This window comes from Pieris brassicae, chromosome 7 (assembly GCF_905147105.1).
Source record: "Pieris brassicae chromosome 7, ilPieBrab1.1, whole genome shotgun sequence".
NCBI classification, from domain to species: domain Eukaryota; kingdom Metazoa; phylum Arthropoda; class Insecta; order Lepidoptera; family Pieridae; genus Pieris; species Pieris brassicae.
In genome coordinates, this window is record NC_059671.1 from 6,720,774 (window position 1) to 6,740,456 (window position 19,683).

A 19,683-nucleotide genomic window follows, 5' to 3' on the forward strand; every position below is an offset into this window, starting at 1 on the left:
CAAACCTTGGCAGTTAAAGGATAATAACGTTCATATAATTTTTTATGTTTATGTTCATATAATTAACGGAGGTCCGTTGAATTCTGTATCAAACTCGTGGAATACCTACTTAAAACCCGAGCTCCACTATGGATATACTTCTGAAGTGTGTTGCGATGTGTCGTCAGCGAAACTACACTCGTTCCCGATGGTAGACGCTTCTCTTCTGATGACCTGTGAACTTTTCCCTCGAAACCATAGCCTATAGACCTGAACGAAGCGATAAGAGAAACTCCTCATATTCTTACCCTCTAGTTGAACATCTATATTAAATGTCCAGTCTCCGGCTCTCTAATTTTGTAACTCGTCCATTATTTCTGAAATTGGTTTACAATAGCGCAACCTGTAATTATCAAGTCAAACGATAGTACAATTTTTTTTATTAGTATTAATGGGAAGCATTTATAATCGCATTGACGCATTAGTAAGATTTTTTTTCCTCCCTGTGTCTTGAACCATTTGCGATGGTGCTTAAATAAATAATCAATTAAAATTACTAATGAAGTATTTTCTCACCTACATTTGTTTAGAGAATCTCACAACGCTCCAAGTTACAAGCAAAAGTAATAGTTATTTTTATATAATATTTTAGGTATAGAAACGTGTTTTGTTTTGGTATGGTTTGTGGACTCAGTTTCCGCACTTAGACGCTCAGTAGGTCCGTTGTACGTAACTCGTCTTGTTTTAAAGCACCTTGTCTTGTTTTAACCAAGATTAGATTTGAAAATACATGTTTTATATAGATATATGTTTGATATTTAATTAAGCTATTACTACAAATCAATAAAACAATATGATAAATCTTACAAGATTTTCGTAAAAGTGCTAAAACTTCTGGCAGATCCAAAATGTATAATGTATAAACATTATTTTATTGTACTATTTTAAATAAGCACTACAAATTGATAGAAAAGGCGAATTTATTTTTAAAATTTGCACTCACACTCACTTATTCCGCTGGCTCTGCGACATAAAATATTTGTCTGTCTGTCCTGAAATATCTGGCCTATGCCACTTTAAGTCAATGCAGGCTTTCAGCTACACCTAATCCTCCTCCACTCTGCTGATCCAGGGATACCTTGACCTGCTTCAGGCACTAGGCCGGCTTAAGAATGCTTCCTTCTCATCTTGACCCATGCGCTTACAGTGCCTCTGAATCTTGTGTTTTAATAAAGAATTTTTGAAACGAAGGAATTTTACAATTTAACTTATGTAACAAGGTAGCTCATTTTATGTTCTACTTAATATCTGTATTAATAAATGACAATAATCCTTTTTTTTACATATAAATATTTTATTTACATCAGATCACATTAGGCCTAAAGCGGATATCAAAATTATTCCGAAGTCCAATTATCACGTGGTCACACCGCTTAGCCGTGTACCACTTATCTTGGAGCAACCTTCGGTCCGCAACACGGAACTGACCTATGATAACGAAAATCATCGCTGAAACGTGGGTTCTACAGTATAATTAATAGTTTTAGTTTTAACATGTTCCTTGTCCAGCTTTACTAGGAGTAAAGTACTTGTAAGTGTTCTTTAAGTAGAAAAGGACATGAAAGTTTCGGCGCATCTTGCGGGGCCAAGTTATTTGCCAGAAATTATAGCCTTTAAGTCACTTTTTATACATTATTAAGCTTGGCGCTTAGCTGTTCTGTTCTAATTATATTTAATGATATTAGAAGCTTGGAATTAAATCGTTTATTTTTTAACTCTTTCCGTAAAAATTAAAAAATGCGGAGTAGTGTAGTAGATCATGGGATTTTACGTCAGTACGTACGTGTAATTAGGATGATACGCAGATATATTTACCTCTAAGCTATAGCTACAGATGTGAGAGTCAATGAACAAGCAATAAAACGCGACTATCAGTATGATATCGGATACGCCATTGACTACATTTTTCTGTAATCATCGTAATCCAAACATATCGTTGATAATGCTAAGTATAGAAAGACGAATAGAACAGAACTCCATATAGATTTTCATTTGATTTTTTTTGTTTTTGATTTTTGTTATAGTAATACCCGACTTAATTCCCTTTTTGTGACAAATCATAACATGCTATAGGTAGTCAAAACCAAGTAAATGAATCATAAATTATGTTCAGTAATTTAGTTACAATTTCAGATAATAAACATCTTTACATTAAAGAGAGTATGGATCTGAAATGTTGTTTATTTGCGATGTTATACGGCAGTGGTGACTGCAATTATAATAGTTATTTGAGTGTTATCAAGCCTTTCCCTTGGACATGGGCAGTATACTCGTAAATGTCGAAATGAGAAAGTACGCCACACGTGAATTAACTCTTGATCCACGTTTTTCATTTACAATTAGTTAGGTTATTGAAAAAACATGTGTATACTGTACACGCGTTAGAAGTTATACTTCTTTGGTGTAAATATAAATATCTTTCCAAAAATCTGTTCTACGTTTGTAGAAAATACGACACTAACAATAGAAAGATGGTATAATACATTGAAAGTTTCCTTTTATTTAACTAGATAACGCATTATTTAGTTAAGTAAAGTTTATTTAAATATCACAAAAAAATAAAATGTTGACTATAGCTAACTTCAGGGTGTTGGTTTTTTGTGACGGTGTGCGCGCGTCGTAAAAATTTACTCTCATCATTTATCCTAGAACGAAAACGTTGGAATCAAAAACGCACATTGTTTTCTATTGCGACACCGCCGCTAACATGGTGGAACTTGTACCCGTAAATGACAGGATAATTCATGATTTCCATTTTATAAATAGAGTAAGGAAAAAATTAAAACGTTAAAATGAAAAGAGTCATGGTTTTCCAAAAACAAATGCACGAGCTGTTAAAAATTGAATTTGGAATTCCTAACCAAAGAGTAGATATTTGAGGTCAAAGCCAGTACAAGAAAACGCCAATTTTTAAGGACCTAATATTTCTCAATATCTACAATTGTTATATTTAAAATCCCATTGATTAAACAATACGTCGCTAGAACCCTAATTATATTTAAAAACACGATGTTTGATATCTTCGTGCATGGACTTTTTAATACGGGAATCACGAACGAGTCATGCAATAGCCATGCAGCGTGCGGAAAGTTACATATCCGCTTTATAATAGGGGCAGCTGATATGTAACCGTGTTGTTTTGCGGATTATTTTGTAGTAACAAATTCATCTAGTACTAATTTTGTAGAATTTGACACGTGATTAGAATAACTTTTTTTATATAGGGCAAACGGGCAGGTGACTCACCTGATGTTAAGTAATACCACCCAAGGACATTCTCAATGCCAGTGAGCTCGCGAGTGCGTTGCCGGCCTTTTAAGAATTAGTACGCTCTTTTATTGAAGGACCCAAAGTCGAATTGGTTTGGAAATACTTCAGTGGGCAGCTGGTTCCACATAGTGGAGGTCGCGCGGCAAAAAGTGCTTCGAAAACCCCGATTTTTAGCTTTAATTCTTGGGAATAAATGAAAGTCGCAGGGTGCGAGAGCGGACTGTATGGCGGATGACCCATTATCTCAATACCTGCCATAGTCAAATATTCAACAGTCCGTTTTGCGGAGTGCGCTGAAGCATTGTCGTGGTGGAGGAGGATCCTGCTTCGAGGGCGCTGCTGTCGAATTATTTCCCAGACAGCGATTGAAATACCAGTCTGTAGTAACTGTCCTTTCATCATCTAGCACAACTATCACGAAATGACCTTTCCGACCAAAGAATGAGGCAATCATCTTTTTTCCTTGATTTCTTCCTTTCTTTACCTTGGTTGGCTTGATCCTCGAAAGGAAACACTCACTGAGCTGATTGTCTTTTGGTTTTGGGTTCGTAGCAATACATCCAGCTTTTATCACCCGTGACGAAGTCAAAAACAGCATTTGAATGACCGATGTTGAACTTATCTAACATTTGGCGACACCAGTCCATGCGTAGGTGTTTTTGGTCTTCGGTAAAAGTACGGGCAATCCATCTGGTACAAAGCTTCCTACCGCCTTAATGTTCGTGTAAGATTTTTGATCTTGACTCTTACCAATGCCTACGCTTGCCCATATCTGCTGATAGGTCACTCTCTCATCTTCCTCTATCATGCGTCACACAGCACTGATGTTATCTTCAGTAGTCGCTGTTAAAGGACGTCCCTCACGCAGATCATCATTGATATTGCTACGACCAAGCGTAAACTCGTTAATCGAATTGTAAATAGTGGCACGAGATGGGACTTCATTAAGAAATGCTAATCGCAGCATATCTTCGCTTTGTTGTTGAGTAAGCCCACAACGAAAGTCATAATAAATCATTGACCGAAAATTTTCTCGCGTTAAGTTCACTTTCACCTTTCACGTGCATCAAGAGTTTTAGATTTGCAGCCAACTAACAAAAACAAATGACAAATGAATGCAATATACTACATTAGGTTACCGAAGAGTTCTAAAATTGAAATTCAAAAAAAGTTTTCATTAGTAATGTTTCTAGCTGGCAAGTTATACATTTTCAGTGTTACCCACGTACACTATTCTAGTTCATTGTGCTCTTTCTAAATTTACAAGAGTTGAATTATCTATAATTTTACAAAAAGGTTTAGGATTTCTATTGCAGTCAAATTCAAAATCAATTATTAATTTAGGTAATCACAATGTGCTCTTATGAACGTCAATAAAGAAATAAATATTAAATGATAAATGCTTCCAATTTTACATTTACTGCCAGTTCTCAAATCAAGGGCGTAAAACGGACGAGAAGAACTGGCAACTCTATTAAATTGCCAGGTATGAAGATTTTTATTCACTTCACATGTTTCAATAGTATGAAGTTGATGTATAAGAAAATAAATGCCTATCGTTCCAATGTATTCAGCATCGTATTTGGAATGTCAGCTATTGGTGGGTGTAGGTTCATTTTAAAGCTTTGACGTTTTATGACGTTTACTAACTTAACGACCGATAGTACCTTATAGTAGTTCGTAGTTCAATGTTTTTAAGCTTCAATAAGGTAACCAAGGTTATAAATAGTAGTGTGACTGGGGCAGCTAGAACTATACTAATGATAACTAAAAACTGATAATAAGTATGACACAAGAACCTTTATTAAATGTTATTTAATTTTCCGACGTATTCACATTTCAGGTCACTTACACTGTATATAATGTTTTTAAAGATAAAATTCGGGTTTAAAAGAAAAGTTTTTTCTGTTGTATTAAAAAATCTTGTCTTGGCGAAACAAAACAACTTTAGTGAGTTTGCCACGGCGTTACTTGCGTGTTTTATATAGAATTTATTGTTTTTCTTATTGTCTGGGCTATTCATGACAGTATTTTTTTTTCCAAGGACAATGTATCTCATTATCACTATTTACTTAATACCCCTCGTACATATATTTCCACCACTATTAATGGTTTTTGAAATCGGAATAATAACTGGATACTTTCAACTGTTTATGTACGTACAAGTATCGGATATTTAATCACACGTAACATTATAATAAATATACGAGTTTCAATATAATTACAGCTTTTATTAATTTTGATTTATATCGAAAGCAAGAGCCAACCCAAGGTTTTGTATGCAATTTCGATGTTATCTCAGTATCCTTAGCGCTGATGTCGCAACCTTGCAATCCTGCAGAACAAAAACTCGTTATCGTGACCGGGAAGTTCCACAGTACAGGCCCAGATCATAAGACATTGTTAACTATCTATTATTATATTATATATCATATATGAGCTATATTCTTTTGAATAAACACAGTGTCCATCGTACATAACGTACATAACAGTACTCAATGAAATAATGTCTTCTGTTAAATTGGTCTACGCTTTATGTGTTTTTGCGATAGCACTAACAATAGGTACAAATTAATACAATAGCCTTGGAGTTTATGAATTACCGAAAAGAGTAAACAGAGATAAATTATTTAATTCAATCATGTTTTGTAACTACTTTGATAATGCTTATTTTGTGATAGTATTTTATGTCCGTAATAAAATATATTGAAACTGGTTTTAACACTAAATATATAATGAAAACATTATGATAAGATTTGCTTACGATTAGACAAGATTTTAATATACAGCATCGTGTTATCTATGTATATCGAATTGTGATTTGGTCAATAAAATTTTTGTTACCTATATTAGCTTGGGGGGGGGGGGTCAATTCTGCGCTCTTTGACTAACGTAAGTCAACTATTGACCGATCTCAGGGCAAACGGAGCAAACCAACAAACACACCTCCTTCCTGTTAGGGAGGCTGGCCTTGCTTGAAGGAACGTTGCTTTAAAAATACTACTTGACGCAAGAACTACCAAGTCTTTGTTGACTCACCATTGGATTCACCGGATTATGCTCTGGCATTGTAAACTTCACACTTCTCCTGTGTACTCCAGATACCGTTACATGAAGAAGCGCAAAAATTATAATTGAATTAGTATTTTAAGTTTGACCGATTCGGTTACGACAGCTAATCGATCGGCATTAAAACACGAAAATTGCTTGATAGCGATAAGGCCGCCTGTTGCACCGTTATATTTTTTTATTTATTGTGTTATTTGTGTATTTTTTTAATGTGAATAAATAAACAAATAAAATAATCTCTACTGAATCTGGCCATCTACGCGGGAATATATAGTACCCGAGTGTATATATTCGCCTCCTTATCTTTTTGAATAATATTCGAAATATGTTTAAATATAGTAAGTTATAATCAAAGATATGTATGCAATTAAAAAGAGGTACGTTATAATACTAAAACTATTGTATACATTTACACAATTTTAGCCTCTGCTGTAACATATATTTATTAAATCTTATTATTTCTTCTTTTTGTAGCATAATAGTTATTAGGAGACAGTTGGTCAGGTTGTCTTCCGACTTAGGCTACCCTCGTTATTTCCTCTCTTCTCTTTTACGAGCTGATCTTCTCCATCCTTCCTGTAGATCTGCTTCGCATTCTGGGAGATCATTCTATGACGTCTTTCGTCAATTTTTCTTTTATCGACCTAAGGTAGGTAAGATAGGAGCTAATTAATTTGATACAATGTTTCTAATATTTTTCTGTTGATCCATATATGTAAATATGAGTTATATTCCAGACTTAATTAGTTGACATCAGTAATTTTCAATTCGCTAAGATAAGACTTGCAACTTTTACAAACAAAAAGTTAACATAAAAAAAACCTAGTAACAAATCATTTGATATCGAGAACTCGATTAAACGATCGCAGACAAATCCGGAGCTAAGCACAAGTTGGCACAATCGATAATCGAGGCTCGTCATTTTTATAAAAGTATACGCGAAATATAATTTGTTCAAAAGATTTTCGACTTTACCTCAACGACCTAACGCATCATTTGACGATTGACAATTTCGGATCCAAGATGGCTGCTTTGACACATAAACGTTGTTTACGGCCGCGAGTTCGCAACATGCGAGAACGATACGAACCGTGATAGTACATTTTAATAGACAATTTCTATTCATGCTTGTTTGATGTTAAGATTTTGGGTATTATGTATTCAAATAATTACAATGAGGAAGTCACATTCATTCATGTTTATTCAACATACTCCATACTCCAAAAAATAATGGTGTTTTTGGACTCTTGTCCACGTTTAATATTAAATAACACTGACGTCCAAGAAAATTAATGAAAGAAGGCTTGCCGCAGCTTCTTAGGATTAGGAAAGTTTTTTATTGAAGGAAGAATTTAAGAAACATACCTGTTGGTTTCACCTAAATTTGCTTCTAATAGTAATTAATATATAATGTAATAGTTAATACCTTAAGAAAGGTGTAATGATTAATGGATGAATTAGACAGTGATTTTATTAATTGAATGTAAAACTTTTCAAAATATGATATGTCTACTTATACGTCTGTATAACTAGATGTTTGTAGACCTTAAAGAATATGGTGGAAACACATTTATAGGTCAATTGGCCAAAAAAAGTGTGTTATAAATTAATGACAATATAAACTTCATTTTCTTAATAACGATATCTTTCCTCACTGCTGTCAAACGCTATATTTGAAATAATTTTTATGATGAGTTTGTCGTATGTGCTAGTATTTTCTAGACTCTTATCTAATTATAACTAGTATCTCTTTTCATGTACGTACTTACTTTTTATCTGTGTCTGTTATTTTATTTATGTGTTATTTCTGAATAAATAAATAAACAAATCTACCTAAGTAAGTTTTAAGGCCAGAAATAAGGACTCAAAGGTAAATCAACGTTAATAAACGCCACACACGGAATCAATTTAACTAATAAAATCTGAGTTCCTCGTCAATTTTTGTCGGTTATGAAAATATTTATTACCCTATTAAATATCATAGCGTGACTGTTCCTGAATTTCTAAACTGGGTCATCCGAACCCGACATCATTTACCAAAATGATAGAACGAAGAAATTACGAAAAGTTTTCGATGAAATTAGGAAAATAAATAAATAATGAAATGTCTGGGAACCACGATTTATTAGGTACTTATACCTAGGTAACACTGAAAATGTTTAGAAAATGAAAAACGGCTTAATGTAGAAAGTTGCCAATACTTTTATAGTTTTTCGAAGTAATCTCCGTTCCTATCTACACATCGTCGCATTCGATGGAACTACTGAGAAAAGAAGTGGGCCCATTCTTCCTTATATTGTGGTACTGTACGGCGGATAGCTCATTATCTCGACACCTGCCACGTGCGCTGAAGCATTTTCATAGTGTAGGAGGATCCTGCTTCGCTGGGGGGTTGTTCAAGACAACAGGCGAATAGCGATTAATTTACCAATCTGCAGTAACTGTCCTTGCATCTTCTAGTATAACTGTCGCGATATATGCCTTTTCGACCAAATAATGAGACAATCATCTTTTTCTTGACTTCTTCCGTTCATTACCTTACTTGGCCGATCCTCGAAAGGAAACACCCACTGAGCTGAATGTCAGATCAGCAAATACAGCATTTGAGTTACATGCGAAGATGTTTCTGGTCGGCGGTTAAAGCATGAGGAATCCATCTGGTACAAAGCTTCCTGACGCCTAAATGTTCATGTAATATTTTTTGAACTTGACTTATACCAATGCTTAGGCTTCCCTTATCTGCTGATAGGTCACTTTCTTATCTTCCTCTATCATGCATCGCACAGCACTAATGTTATCTTCAGTAGTCGCTGTAAAAGGACGTCCACGCTAAACTCGTTAAACCAATTATAAATAGTGGCACGAGATGGGGCTTCATTAAGAAATGCTAATCGCAGCCTATCATAGCTTTGTTGTTGAGTAAGCCCACAACGAAAGTCATAATAAATCATTGACCGAAAATTTTCTCGCGTTAGGTTCCCTTTCACGTGCAATAAGAGTTTTAGATTTGCCGCCAATTCACAAAAACAAATGAATGCTATAATATTATACATTAGGTTACCGAAGAGTTCTAAAATTGAAATCCAAAAAGTTTTCATTAGCAATGTTTCTTACTGGCCAGTTCTGAACATTTTCAGTGTTACCCACGTAATCAGATTTTCAAATATGATAATGAATTTAACACCAGAACATATACCAAATAAACACAGTGTGTGTTTGTTTAGTATATTTTCTGGAGTTAAATCCAGATAAGCTACTGATTATAAGCTACAATATAGTTTACTGTCTCTTTACTTTAGGCCAGGTAAAATATATTTGATTATTACACTTTAGAAACTACCAGTAAAACAATTCATTTGTAACTTATTTACCATTTTAAATCAGTAACAATGATAAGATATTAATGTCAACGACCGTTGATGTTTTTTTAAATCGACAGGAATTAATTAATACCTAATCAATAACCAACAGGATATCAATATTCGCAATATCGATATTTTTACCTATATCTGGGCAGAATGCAAGATTAAGTATTATCAGAGACCGATTTTCAATAAGACTAGAATTATATAAAAATGTTTTTGCGACGCATGGAATGGAACCTGCTGCGCACTGAAGTATCCGAACTAATACGACGTAGAGCCCTTCCGCCGAGTGTACCAATTCTTAAAAGGTTAGGGACTTGGGGACGAGCCTTCTGGCAGTTTACTTAAGTGTATATGATCGACGGTATCACATAACATCAGGTGTTCCTTGTTCTATAAAAAACTGTACATGCTTACTCCGTAGTTTCAACCCATGTAACCTTTGGTGGTGTGGATGATACGTCTTAATTTCATAGAAATTATTTTCGGATATTAAACAAATACCTGAGTCGATGTAACAGAACGTATATCTACAAAAATAGGTTTAGACCGACAATTTCGCTATAATATTACCATTTCTGTGTCATATACATTTTACAAGATGTAATTGTCTTTTGATACAGATGAAGTACAGATGTAAAAATCGGCCAGTACGTAATACATGCAATGACAGTAAATGAAATAAATATTTTATCCAGTCATATACAACTGAAGCTGAATGCACTTATTTTTGATAAACAACTTTTATCGGAGGTAGTGAGTGACCTTTGAAGAAATTATTTTTGATTAAAGTACGCAATCTCAGTTTGTTGTTAGCGACAACTTTTAATATTATAAACTGACACAACTATTTTTATGAATAAAAAAATCATTAATTCAACTTGATTAAAAAGATCAAAAATAGCTGTTTGTAAAATGTTTATGTAAGCATAATCTAAATTAATGGTTTTTTTATTTGTCACACACCATCATCAACACATTTTACAACATACATACAAAAATATGAAAAGCGTTGCCGACCCTACAACAAACAGACATGACCAGTTGTCACCTAATGAACTGTTACCTTAGGATGTAGTTGAAAGAAGTGCTGACGCACAAATAATAACTTAGACTGTTATACATGAAGGTCAATGGTTGTTATGTAAGATGTAGCCATAAATGTTAAGCACGTCTTCTTTCATATGTAAATATCAATGCCTATAGATGAAAGAATATCTATATGTTAGTATATAAATACAATCACTTTTGAACAAAACAAATCAGTTTCTAATATTCAAAAAGTTGGACAACGGCAATTATAATATTTACATATAAAGCCATATTATTTATATGGCATCTATATTAGGTATGTTTCTCCCAAATATTCAGAAAAAGTGACCATAAATGTTATAAGCAATTTATTTCCAGTTCAAGAGTTGTAAGATACCCCTTGTTAGTCCTTTTGCGTACACTGAGCCCACCCAGAATAGCTCAGTGTACATTTCCTGAAATTTATCTAAGTACGTTAACATTTTGTTAATTAACGTCTCAGCAAGTTTCATCTTTATATTTATTTTAAAAAGTTTTGCGACCTACAATAAATCAAGTAGTTATTTTGCGTAATACTTTTATATTAGAAGAATGATGTACTGGGCTATTCTAATTACTATAGATTGGCTTATCATGCAAATCGTATCGGTCGTTGCCCTGCCTTAAGCATTTGACGTCGTTTCTATGATAAAATTTTGCGCACAAGTTTTGTTGATCGTTTGTTATTTAAATATAAAGATAATTTGGATTAAAATACGATTTTAGAACTCCTAGTGTGCTTACCTAGTTGCACATAACTATCCAGTTTTTGTGAATGTAGCTTGTTTGAAGATAAAACAGATTTTTAGTGTTAAGTAAAGTTTATGCAAAATATTATAATAACAGACTGATAATTTGAACACCTAAATTGAATTAAAGGAGAAAACAATTATTATAAGCGGGTGAGCACAATGTATTCACCGCAAAGAGCGTATTTACTCTTAAAACTTTCTCTATGGTTCTTTATTTTAGTTAAAATTTTGAAATAACATGACTGTTATCCTGAATATATTTTTTTTTGTGACACAATCGTTTGATAACATGACATTTATAACCTCCCCCAATTGAAAGGGTGATTATTGAAACGGAACCAAGCCCTAATACAAAAAAGTACTATCAGTTCCCCTAAGTTACTCCATAAAGCACCATGTGATCCACAAAACCTATGCTGTGTAAATTTATATTTTATATGGATTAAAGTATAAATGATCCGTTTTGCAATAATGGGCAGGCGTCATCCGGGGCAAGAATGAAGATAGAATAGTTTAGGTAATGTTGTTTATATAGTGGAAAATAATTTTTACAGTTTAATATAATGCAGGCAGCAGCATCATTATTTCTTAAACAAAAATGTTCTTTCATGTCTTTTAAATATATTTTGGATGGTGAACGGTTCATCCAACCTAATGGGAGGCCAGCCAGTCTAAGCGCTGACTGGCTGGTGGATAAAGTCGAGAAGTTTTAGATATAAGCGGCCGGGATGACTTCGATAGTGCGATCAGGGTATGACGTCATCGTAGTGACTTGTGAAGTATGTAGGCATCGCTACAATGTCATCTCTTAATGTTACAATGAATAATTTCCGTGACTTTATTTAATTAAGGCACAAAAGAAATACTAGAGACTTTACACGGTGTTCATTTTACACAGTGCCTTTTTATTGATGTTTGTCTGACCATGTTGCCAAGTACGAGACCAGTTCCAAGTTCAGTAATATAGAGTTTATTACTAATTTTATGTGATCATTATCCGACGCCGTTCAGTTAATTTCTGAACGTAGACTGGTCCTTCTACACCAAAATTGTGCCTTCTGTATTCATATAATACAGACGAATGTTTAGTAGTACCTCAAGAGTAGCGATTTATGATTAACGTTCCATTATAGTGGATTCTATGCACTTCTGTGGTTGCGATGTCATGCTTGTTGCTTAGCAACGCGCGCCTTATTTACCAATAGAGTTATTTACTTTAGGTAAAAATCATCAGCATAGTTTATGGTTCATTTTTTTAATATGGATAAAGGATAATAGTTAAAATAAGGGTATAAGTTAGTAACAGTTTATACTATACATTTGAGTTACGTTAATAATAACATTAGATTATTTATAATCTAGTTATTAAATCAAGAATAAGTCAGTATATAGAATTTAATTGAAGTAAGTAAGTTTTATTATTTATTTAAAATGTGTCGGTTACATTTTAGTGTTTTCTATTACCTGTTTTAGTTAATGATTTTTGAAAAGAGACAGGCTGAGGCCGCAACTATTTTAACCCAAACAATATTAATTATAATTGCAACGGGGTGGTAATTAGATGTTAAACCGAGATAGTATTTCCACGCCATGGAAACCAACAGTTTGTGGCTTATTTCAGTGTATTTTGCACAACGAAAACCTATTTTCTTTTGCTTAGTTTTTGTTGCATTTCCCAAGTTAGCAGATAAATATAACGATAACATCGCATTAATGTGCATAATTTATAATGGAGTTGAATTTTAAATCAGTCCGACATGTTTACTTTGAAGTTAAACGCAAAAAGAAAGTTGGGAAGAAAAAAGTTGGTTTTCAGGTAAAAAAAAGAGTCGTGTTATCGTTACATAACACTTGAAAGTGTTAATTTTTTTTCTTTTAGTTGCCTGCGCGAGAAAGTTTAACAACTCCGAGGAGCGCTAGAGCTCCAATAGGCCGGAGACCACCTAGTAGCCTCCCCCATACACGTAAAAAAGAGGTAATGTATGTTAATAATAGGTAAAACTTAAATGCCTCAGTAGTTTAAAATTAAGTAAGTGCTGATTTTTTCATTGGCTTGACTTCTTTATAACTATATAACTGTAGCGTTAATAAACAAATTTATTTTAGAAGACGCCTGAGAGTCCTCCGGATATGGATTCCCCAGTGGGAAGTGTTGGCAGCGATTTGCGACGGCAAAATGAGGAACTTCGTGCTCGTCTTGCTGGAGAGAGCGCAGATCATAAAAGAAGACTGGATGCTTATCGACGTGCTCAGCAAGGACAAGCAGCACTGGTTTCTCGTCTACAAGCAAAGGTAAGTTTATAGACACTTTATACTATTATATTATAATAATATAATAGTATAAAGTGTCTATATAATATTTTATTAGTAGGAACAGGAAATAGTTTTGCATATATGTAGTACGTAATAAGAATTGTTTCTCTTTGCATTATTCCAAAAAACACATGTGTTTGAGTACCTATTACATGTGTCTGCTTGATATTTTGTAGTTTTTAGGATGTCACATTAATACGAAAACCTGTTGTTTCTCTTATGACCTAAATAAAACTATGTACTATTGTACAACTAGGTCAATTATTAATAATTCTATAAAGAGATTTATGCCAATTTATAGGGTACTTAAAATAGTATAAACGGTTCCTAGTAGCTAGTTCAGTTGTTTCATTATCTAACACATTTAGTTGTCACAGTGACAATATCACTTAATCTTAATGATTATAAAACGTCAGATATCAATCGTAATTTTGACATAATTTTTGTTACTTTATTATCCATAACAACAACACGGAAAAATATAAATTTTGTTTCTTTCAAAACAAATTAAAAAATCGCTAAAAATAAAATATACTAGTCGTATTCTCTTAATTGCTGTAGAAAATTATAGACAGCAAAAACTGTTTTGATACTTATTATATGCTTTATAGAATTACTTAGTTTATTCAACTAGATCATACAGCTACTTATTGCCACTTTGAAATAGAGATAATAATGTATTTTTACTGTAAAAGGTTCTCCAATACAAACAAAGATGTAATGATCTGGAGAACCAAATGCTGGAAACCACACCACGCAGTGACACTAGCTACCGTCCGACAACTTCCTCTGGGAAAGCTATTGCCCTTCCGCCCTCGACCCAGCAAACGCCATCACCAGATTTGCGGAGAGATGAACGCATTACTGACTTGGAAACCGCCTTAAGAAGACTAGATGAGGAGAAACGCAAGTAAGGAATTCAATCGAGAAAAATTAATCCTAGATATATTGGTTGTTGCCCGTAATAACTAATAATAATTTCAATATATTATTCTCAATTTATAACCATTAGTAATGAAATTTAATTAAGAGCAAATAAAGAATATAACAATCACTTTTTAGAATATCATACAATGTTTTAGATGTGAAAAGCTTGTGTCTCAGAACACTTTACTCCGTGAGCAACTGGAGGAATCGCATCAGTTAAATGAAGCTTTGACAAATGATCTGCAAAAGTTAACTAATGACTGGGAGGCACTGCGAGATGAAATGTCAATCAAGGAAGATGAGTGGAAAGATGAAGAACAGGTGCATTTTCTAACTTTTCTGTAACAAAATTATCTATAAAGCTTAATTCGTAAGGATTTTTAAAGCTGTGTTAATGCAATATTTGAAATTCTGTTACTCCTGGGAGACCTTTGCAGTGAGCCATGAGATAATAATGTGTATAAACACATGAACTTATAAATAAAAGTAAGTTTATTGAACAAAACTTGTATATTCCACAGGCCTTTAATGATTACTATTCAAATGAACATAACCGTCTTCTCAACTTGTGGCGAGAAGTGGTATCTGTTAAGAGGTTCTTCTCAGATCTGCAAACCAACACTGAGCGTGATTTGTACAAAGTAAAAAATGATATGGACTCAGCTGCTAGAGATTTGGTGGGGACTCTGAGTGGTTATGCTATTACAGCATATGCCAGTCATGATGATTCTAAGGTAAAAGCTTGTTTGTCAAGATAATGGCTAAGGTTAAAGCTTAGATTGTCTAAAACAACATTCTTTTGTCTTTGTATAAACCTTAAACCAACTTGATTAATTATAACATACTAGTTTTGAATAGCAAAGTAGGAACCTATAATTTACATTGGACTATTTTGAGCATTATCTCAGACTAAAACTCTCAAAAACGCTTTTACGCTGTTCTAACAAATATCAACATACTAATGCACATTGTTTTTGATAATATTGTTTTCTTATAAGATTTTTATGTATTCCAGCCTGATCTTCAAACTTCTCAAACACCAAATCCAGGTTCGGCAATTGAAAACCTCCATTCTGATTTACACTCAATTACCACTCAAAGAGACAATGCTCTGTCTGAATTGAAAGAGAGAGACACACGTATACAACGCTTGCTACAGGAGCTACAGGGATTGGTGAGTAAAAAGACAAATATATTTGTGCTTGTATAAAGGATAATATTGTAAATAGACGCTTAGTAGTTAGTACCCTAACTCTGACGTCTCTTTCTGTAAATTTATGATATGCAAATGTTGCATTATGATAGAACTAGAAATGCTGAGATGGTGTAAACGACTTATGGAAATGGGAATATACTTTTAATACTAAAAATATGGTGCTCTGAGGAAATGATTCAACTAAGAATAATTGCATCCTTTAGTGATTTAGGTAGTTCACTAGTGATCCCTCATTCACAAAAAAATCTATAGTCAATTTGTCTCTATCAAATTGTGTTAATATTGTAATGAATAAACACATAACAATGTTTGAGGTGAAACTGCGTATGTAGTTAGACTCCCACCTAAGAACTCATTGGTAATGTAAATTATGTAATGAGCTCAAAGTAATAAAACTTGTAAAGTTATGGATGAGTGTATTAGGTGCGTGGCAAAGGCTTGTTTTTCTAATATGTCAGTTTCATAAACTATTACGGAATCATTTTGGAAAAAGGTCTACGGAAAAAGAACCAGATTTTTTTTGTATAATCGAAATGTTTACTGTCGAACTATAATGTGCTGCTATGACCTCACATCTCAAGAAGGTCGTCTTTTCGCAGAGTCCCTTATTTTTATATTATTACTATTGACGTTTTACTTTAGGAAGAGCGATGCGAGTGTGCCGAAGCAGTTTGTTCAGAGGCGGGAATAATGCGCTCAGCGCTGGAGGAAGTTGCGCGTGCGCTTATTCAGGATTCTGAACCTGACGCTCCGCCTCTACATATGCATCTAGACAGGTAGGTTCACGGCATTTATGACTTATTAGAATCCAATGAATTTTTGATTTATGGGATACTTAGTTTATTATCTGTTAGAATTTTTAGGTTATTTTTTTGAATCTGGTAAGTTTAGGCCTATATAGCAGCGCCATGTACTGTGTGTACTGTGTAATTACTAATTACCGAGCTGACTATGTGCGCTTTGGTAATGGAGGGAATTATATCTAACTTCCCAAATTTAAAAATTACATTTTCCGATAGGTATTTCTAAGACTTAGAACTAAGTATGATTCTAATATTGAAAATCTCATTAATGCGTTACCATTAATCTATGTATTAATTGTACTTTTAATAATTGTAGGTCACCCAAACGTGGTATAGCTCTGTCAGCAAATCCGACAGCATTCGCCGAAAGTACGATATCTGCACTACAGGCCGCCTTACACAAGTACCAGATACAGATACACGAATTGCAGGTAAATATGACATTTAACACAAACAAATAACACACGTCACATTTATGGTCTTATTTAATATTTATGTAATACAATTTACCATTAGATACTGTTCAATATCTCGGAAGATTGTCTAGTCACCCAGAACACAGGGAAGGCTAGTTTCACTAGCGTCTAGCTCAGTGTTTCTCAGTATGGGGCCCACGCCCCATAGGACGAAAATTTTATTGTAAACTAACTATTTGAAAATTTATTAAAATTACTATTTGTAATTTCAATTCAGTATTTTGTTAACATATACCTAGTAATGGTTTCATAAAACCTATCATTAAGGGTTCGTAAGTACAATACCAAGTACATCGTACAATTCCATTTTTTGTATGTATGCATAAGAGGGACCAAAAGAATTTTAGAAAGGCTAGGGTCTCGATCTAGGTTGGAAAACACTGGTCTAGCTCTTGCAATCGTGTGTTTAGTTTTCTAAAATATTGATATTTGTAAGCTTTTACACATGGCCGAAAACAAAAACTACTTTGTAGGTTATGTACTGTGTATTCGTACCTTGCATGAAAGTCTAAACTGACAGGCCGAAGCTCAGCGGTCGGATAATTTTTAACACTCCTATTATATTTTTTAACTAAAGTGAATTGAAGTCGTCTTTTGTCTCTTTCTGTCTGTGATGAAAAGAGTGAGACAAATTACTTGACCATACATTTGGTGAAGTCGAGTTTTTTTACAAACTAATAATATTTATCATAAGTATTAACAAAATTAGCTTCTTTTTACTTTTGCAGGTAAAACTACAAAATACAAGAGAACAATTGATGACTTGCCGAAAACATTCCGAAACTGCGGATTCACACGTGGCTTCGTTAGAGAACAAAGTGGAAGATCTACAAGGTAATATTTATTAAAAAATGCGATTAAAATTACGCGAATTATTTAATAATTAATGCGAAAAAACAAATTTATATGTATATATATATAATAAGATAATATAATATAATCACAATATGTTACATTAAAAAACCGCTGTGCTTGGTATTAATGTAACCATAGCAGTCTTGTTTAGGAGCGCGACAAATGCATATAAAAATAGATTTTTAATTTACTGTTTATGTTGGTTAGTGTATTTAATAAGTGACTGGGTAGACCATTTATTAGCCGCGGTAACAAATACCTCACTCACTCGTTCTCTCGCCATATACGTTGTGTGCTATCGATGTACAGAGCCAAATTTGCGTTACCACAGGCGTCTGTACGTCATGGTTTTGTTATGTCATCTCGAAAGAGGACTAATTACCGATATAATTTATTATTAATCGCATATATATATAATTATACGTGTCACCTGCAAAAATGCTTTTATACATATATTTATTAATTAAAGTTTACTTCATCGTATATGATGCTTTTAAAATTCATGACAATAATAGTAAATATAAATGTTACAAAAAATTTACAAATATACATTCCATGAACGTTATGTTACACTTCATTACACATTAATAAAAATACTACTAAAATAGCGGATTACGTATCAGATAGGCAATAAATATACTTTGTTTATTTCGAAGTTACTTAGTCTGTTCTCTAAATCTATGTTAAAACCGACTTGAATTTGAATGACTATGTATGTATGAACTAAGTATGACTTCATATTCGAATCAATAAATTATTTTTATTAGTCGTGAAAAACTTCCGAAAATATTGTAAATCTGTTTTTGAAGCTGTTATATTAGGTCCTTACATATGAAATTGGCGTTTTGTTTGTCAGGAACAAAAAGTCGAATATTTTTAAATATAATATATTTAATTAATCAAAGTATGAACCATTGTTTTCTATGCACTTTTGCCATCTCATAGGTGATTCATTGATCCCTTTACTAAAAAAACCAGTCGGACGGGAATCAATAAAATCTGTGAAGGCGATTTCGACTGCCCCATCAGATTTAAATGCCAGGATCCAACCATTGCGCTGAGCGCTTCCGATTATCGTAAAGAATCCATTTTTCATCACAGGTAATGATTCAGTTTAAATACCTTCATTATTGTGCCGGTTCAGTAATGTAACGCAGCAGTCGACGCGCGTTTTCCGGTTTGCTTCAGTCAATTCGTGAGGTTCAAGCTTGCTTTCAAGCTTTTTAATTTTCCCAATTTCCTTCAAGTGAATTAAAACAGTTTTATCACTAACACCGCAGCCTGCAGCTAACTCGGACGTGGTTTGCGATGGATCCGCTTCCACAATAGCCTTCAATACTTCATTATCAACTTGGGTCTCAGGCCGTCCACGGGGCTTGTTCTGCAGGTCGAAATTTCCAGAACGAAAACGTTGGAACCAAAAACGAACTGTGTTTTCTTTTGCAACATGACCGCCATACACATCATTCACCCTTCGAGTCGTTTCCGCAGCACTAGTGCCACGGCGGAACTCGTACTCGTAAATAA

General features: G+C 33.8%; 1 protein-coding gene across 1 annotated transcript in view; it reads left to right on the forward strand.

Moving 5' to 3' along the window:
* LOC123711634 (rootletin) overlaps positions 1-19,683 on the forward strand; it is a 49,250-nt gene that overhangs the window by 814 nt on the left and 28,753 nt on the right. The window contains exons 2-10 of the mRNA XM_045664277.1: positions 13,446-13,541; positions 13,673-13,858; positions 14,575-14,789; positions 14,962-15,127; positions 15,328-15,540; positions 15,822-15,980; positions 16,665-16,798; positions 17,142-17,256; positions 18,030-18,135. Of these exons, the coding sequence (XP_045520233.1) occupies positions 13,446-13,541; positions 13,673-13,858; positions 14,575-14,789; positions 14,962-15,127; positions 15,328-15,540; positions 15,822-15,980; positions 16,665-16,798; positions 17,142-17,256; positions 18,030-18,135 (1,390 nt within the window). The remainder of the gene's footprint in view (positions 1-13,445; positions 13,542-13,672; positions 13,859-14,574; positions 14,790-14,961; positions 15,128-15,327; positions 15,541-15,821; positions 15,981-16,664; positions 16,799-17,141; positions 17,257-18,029; positions 18,136-19,683) is intronic.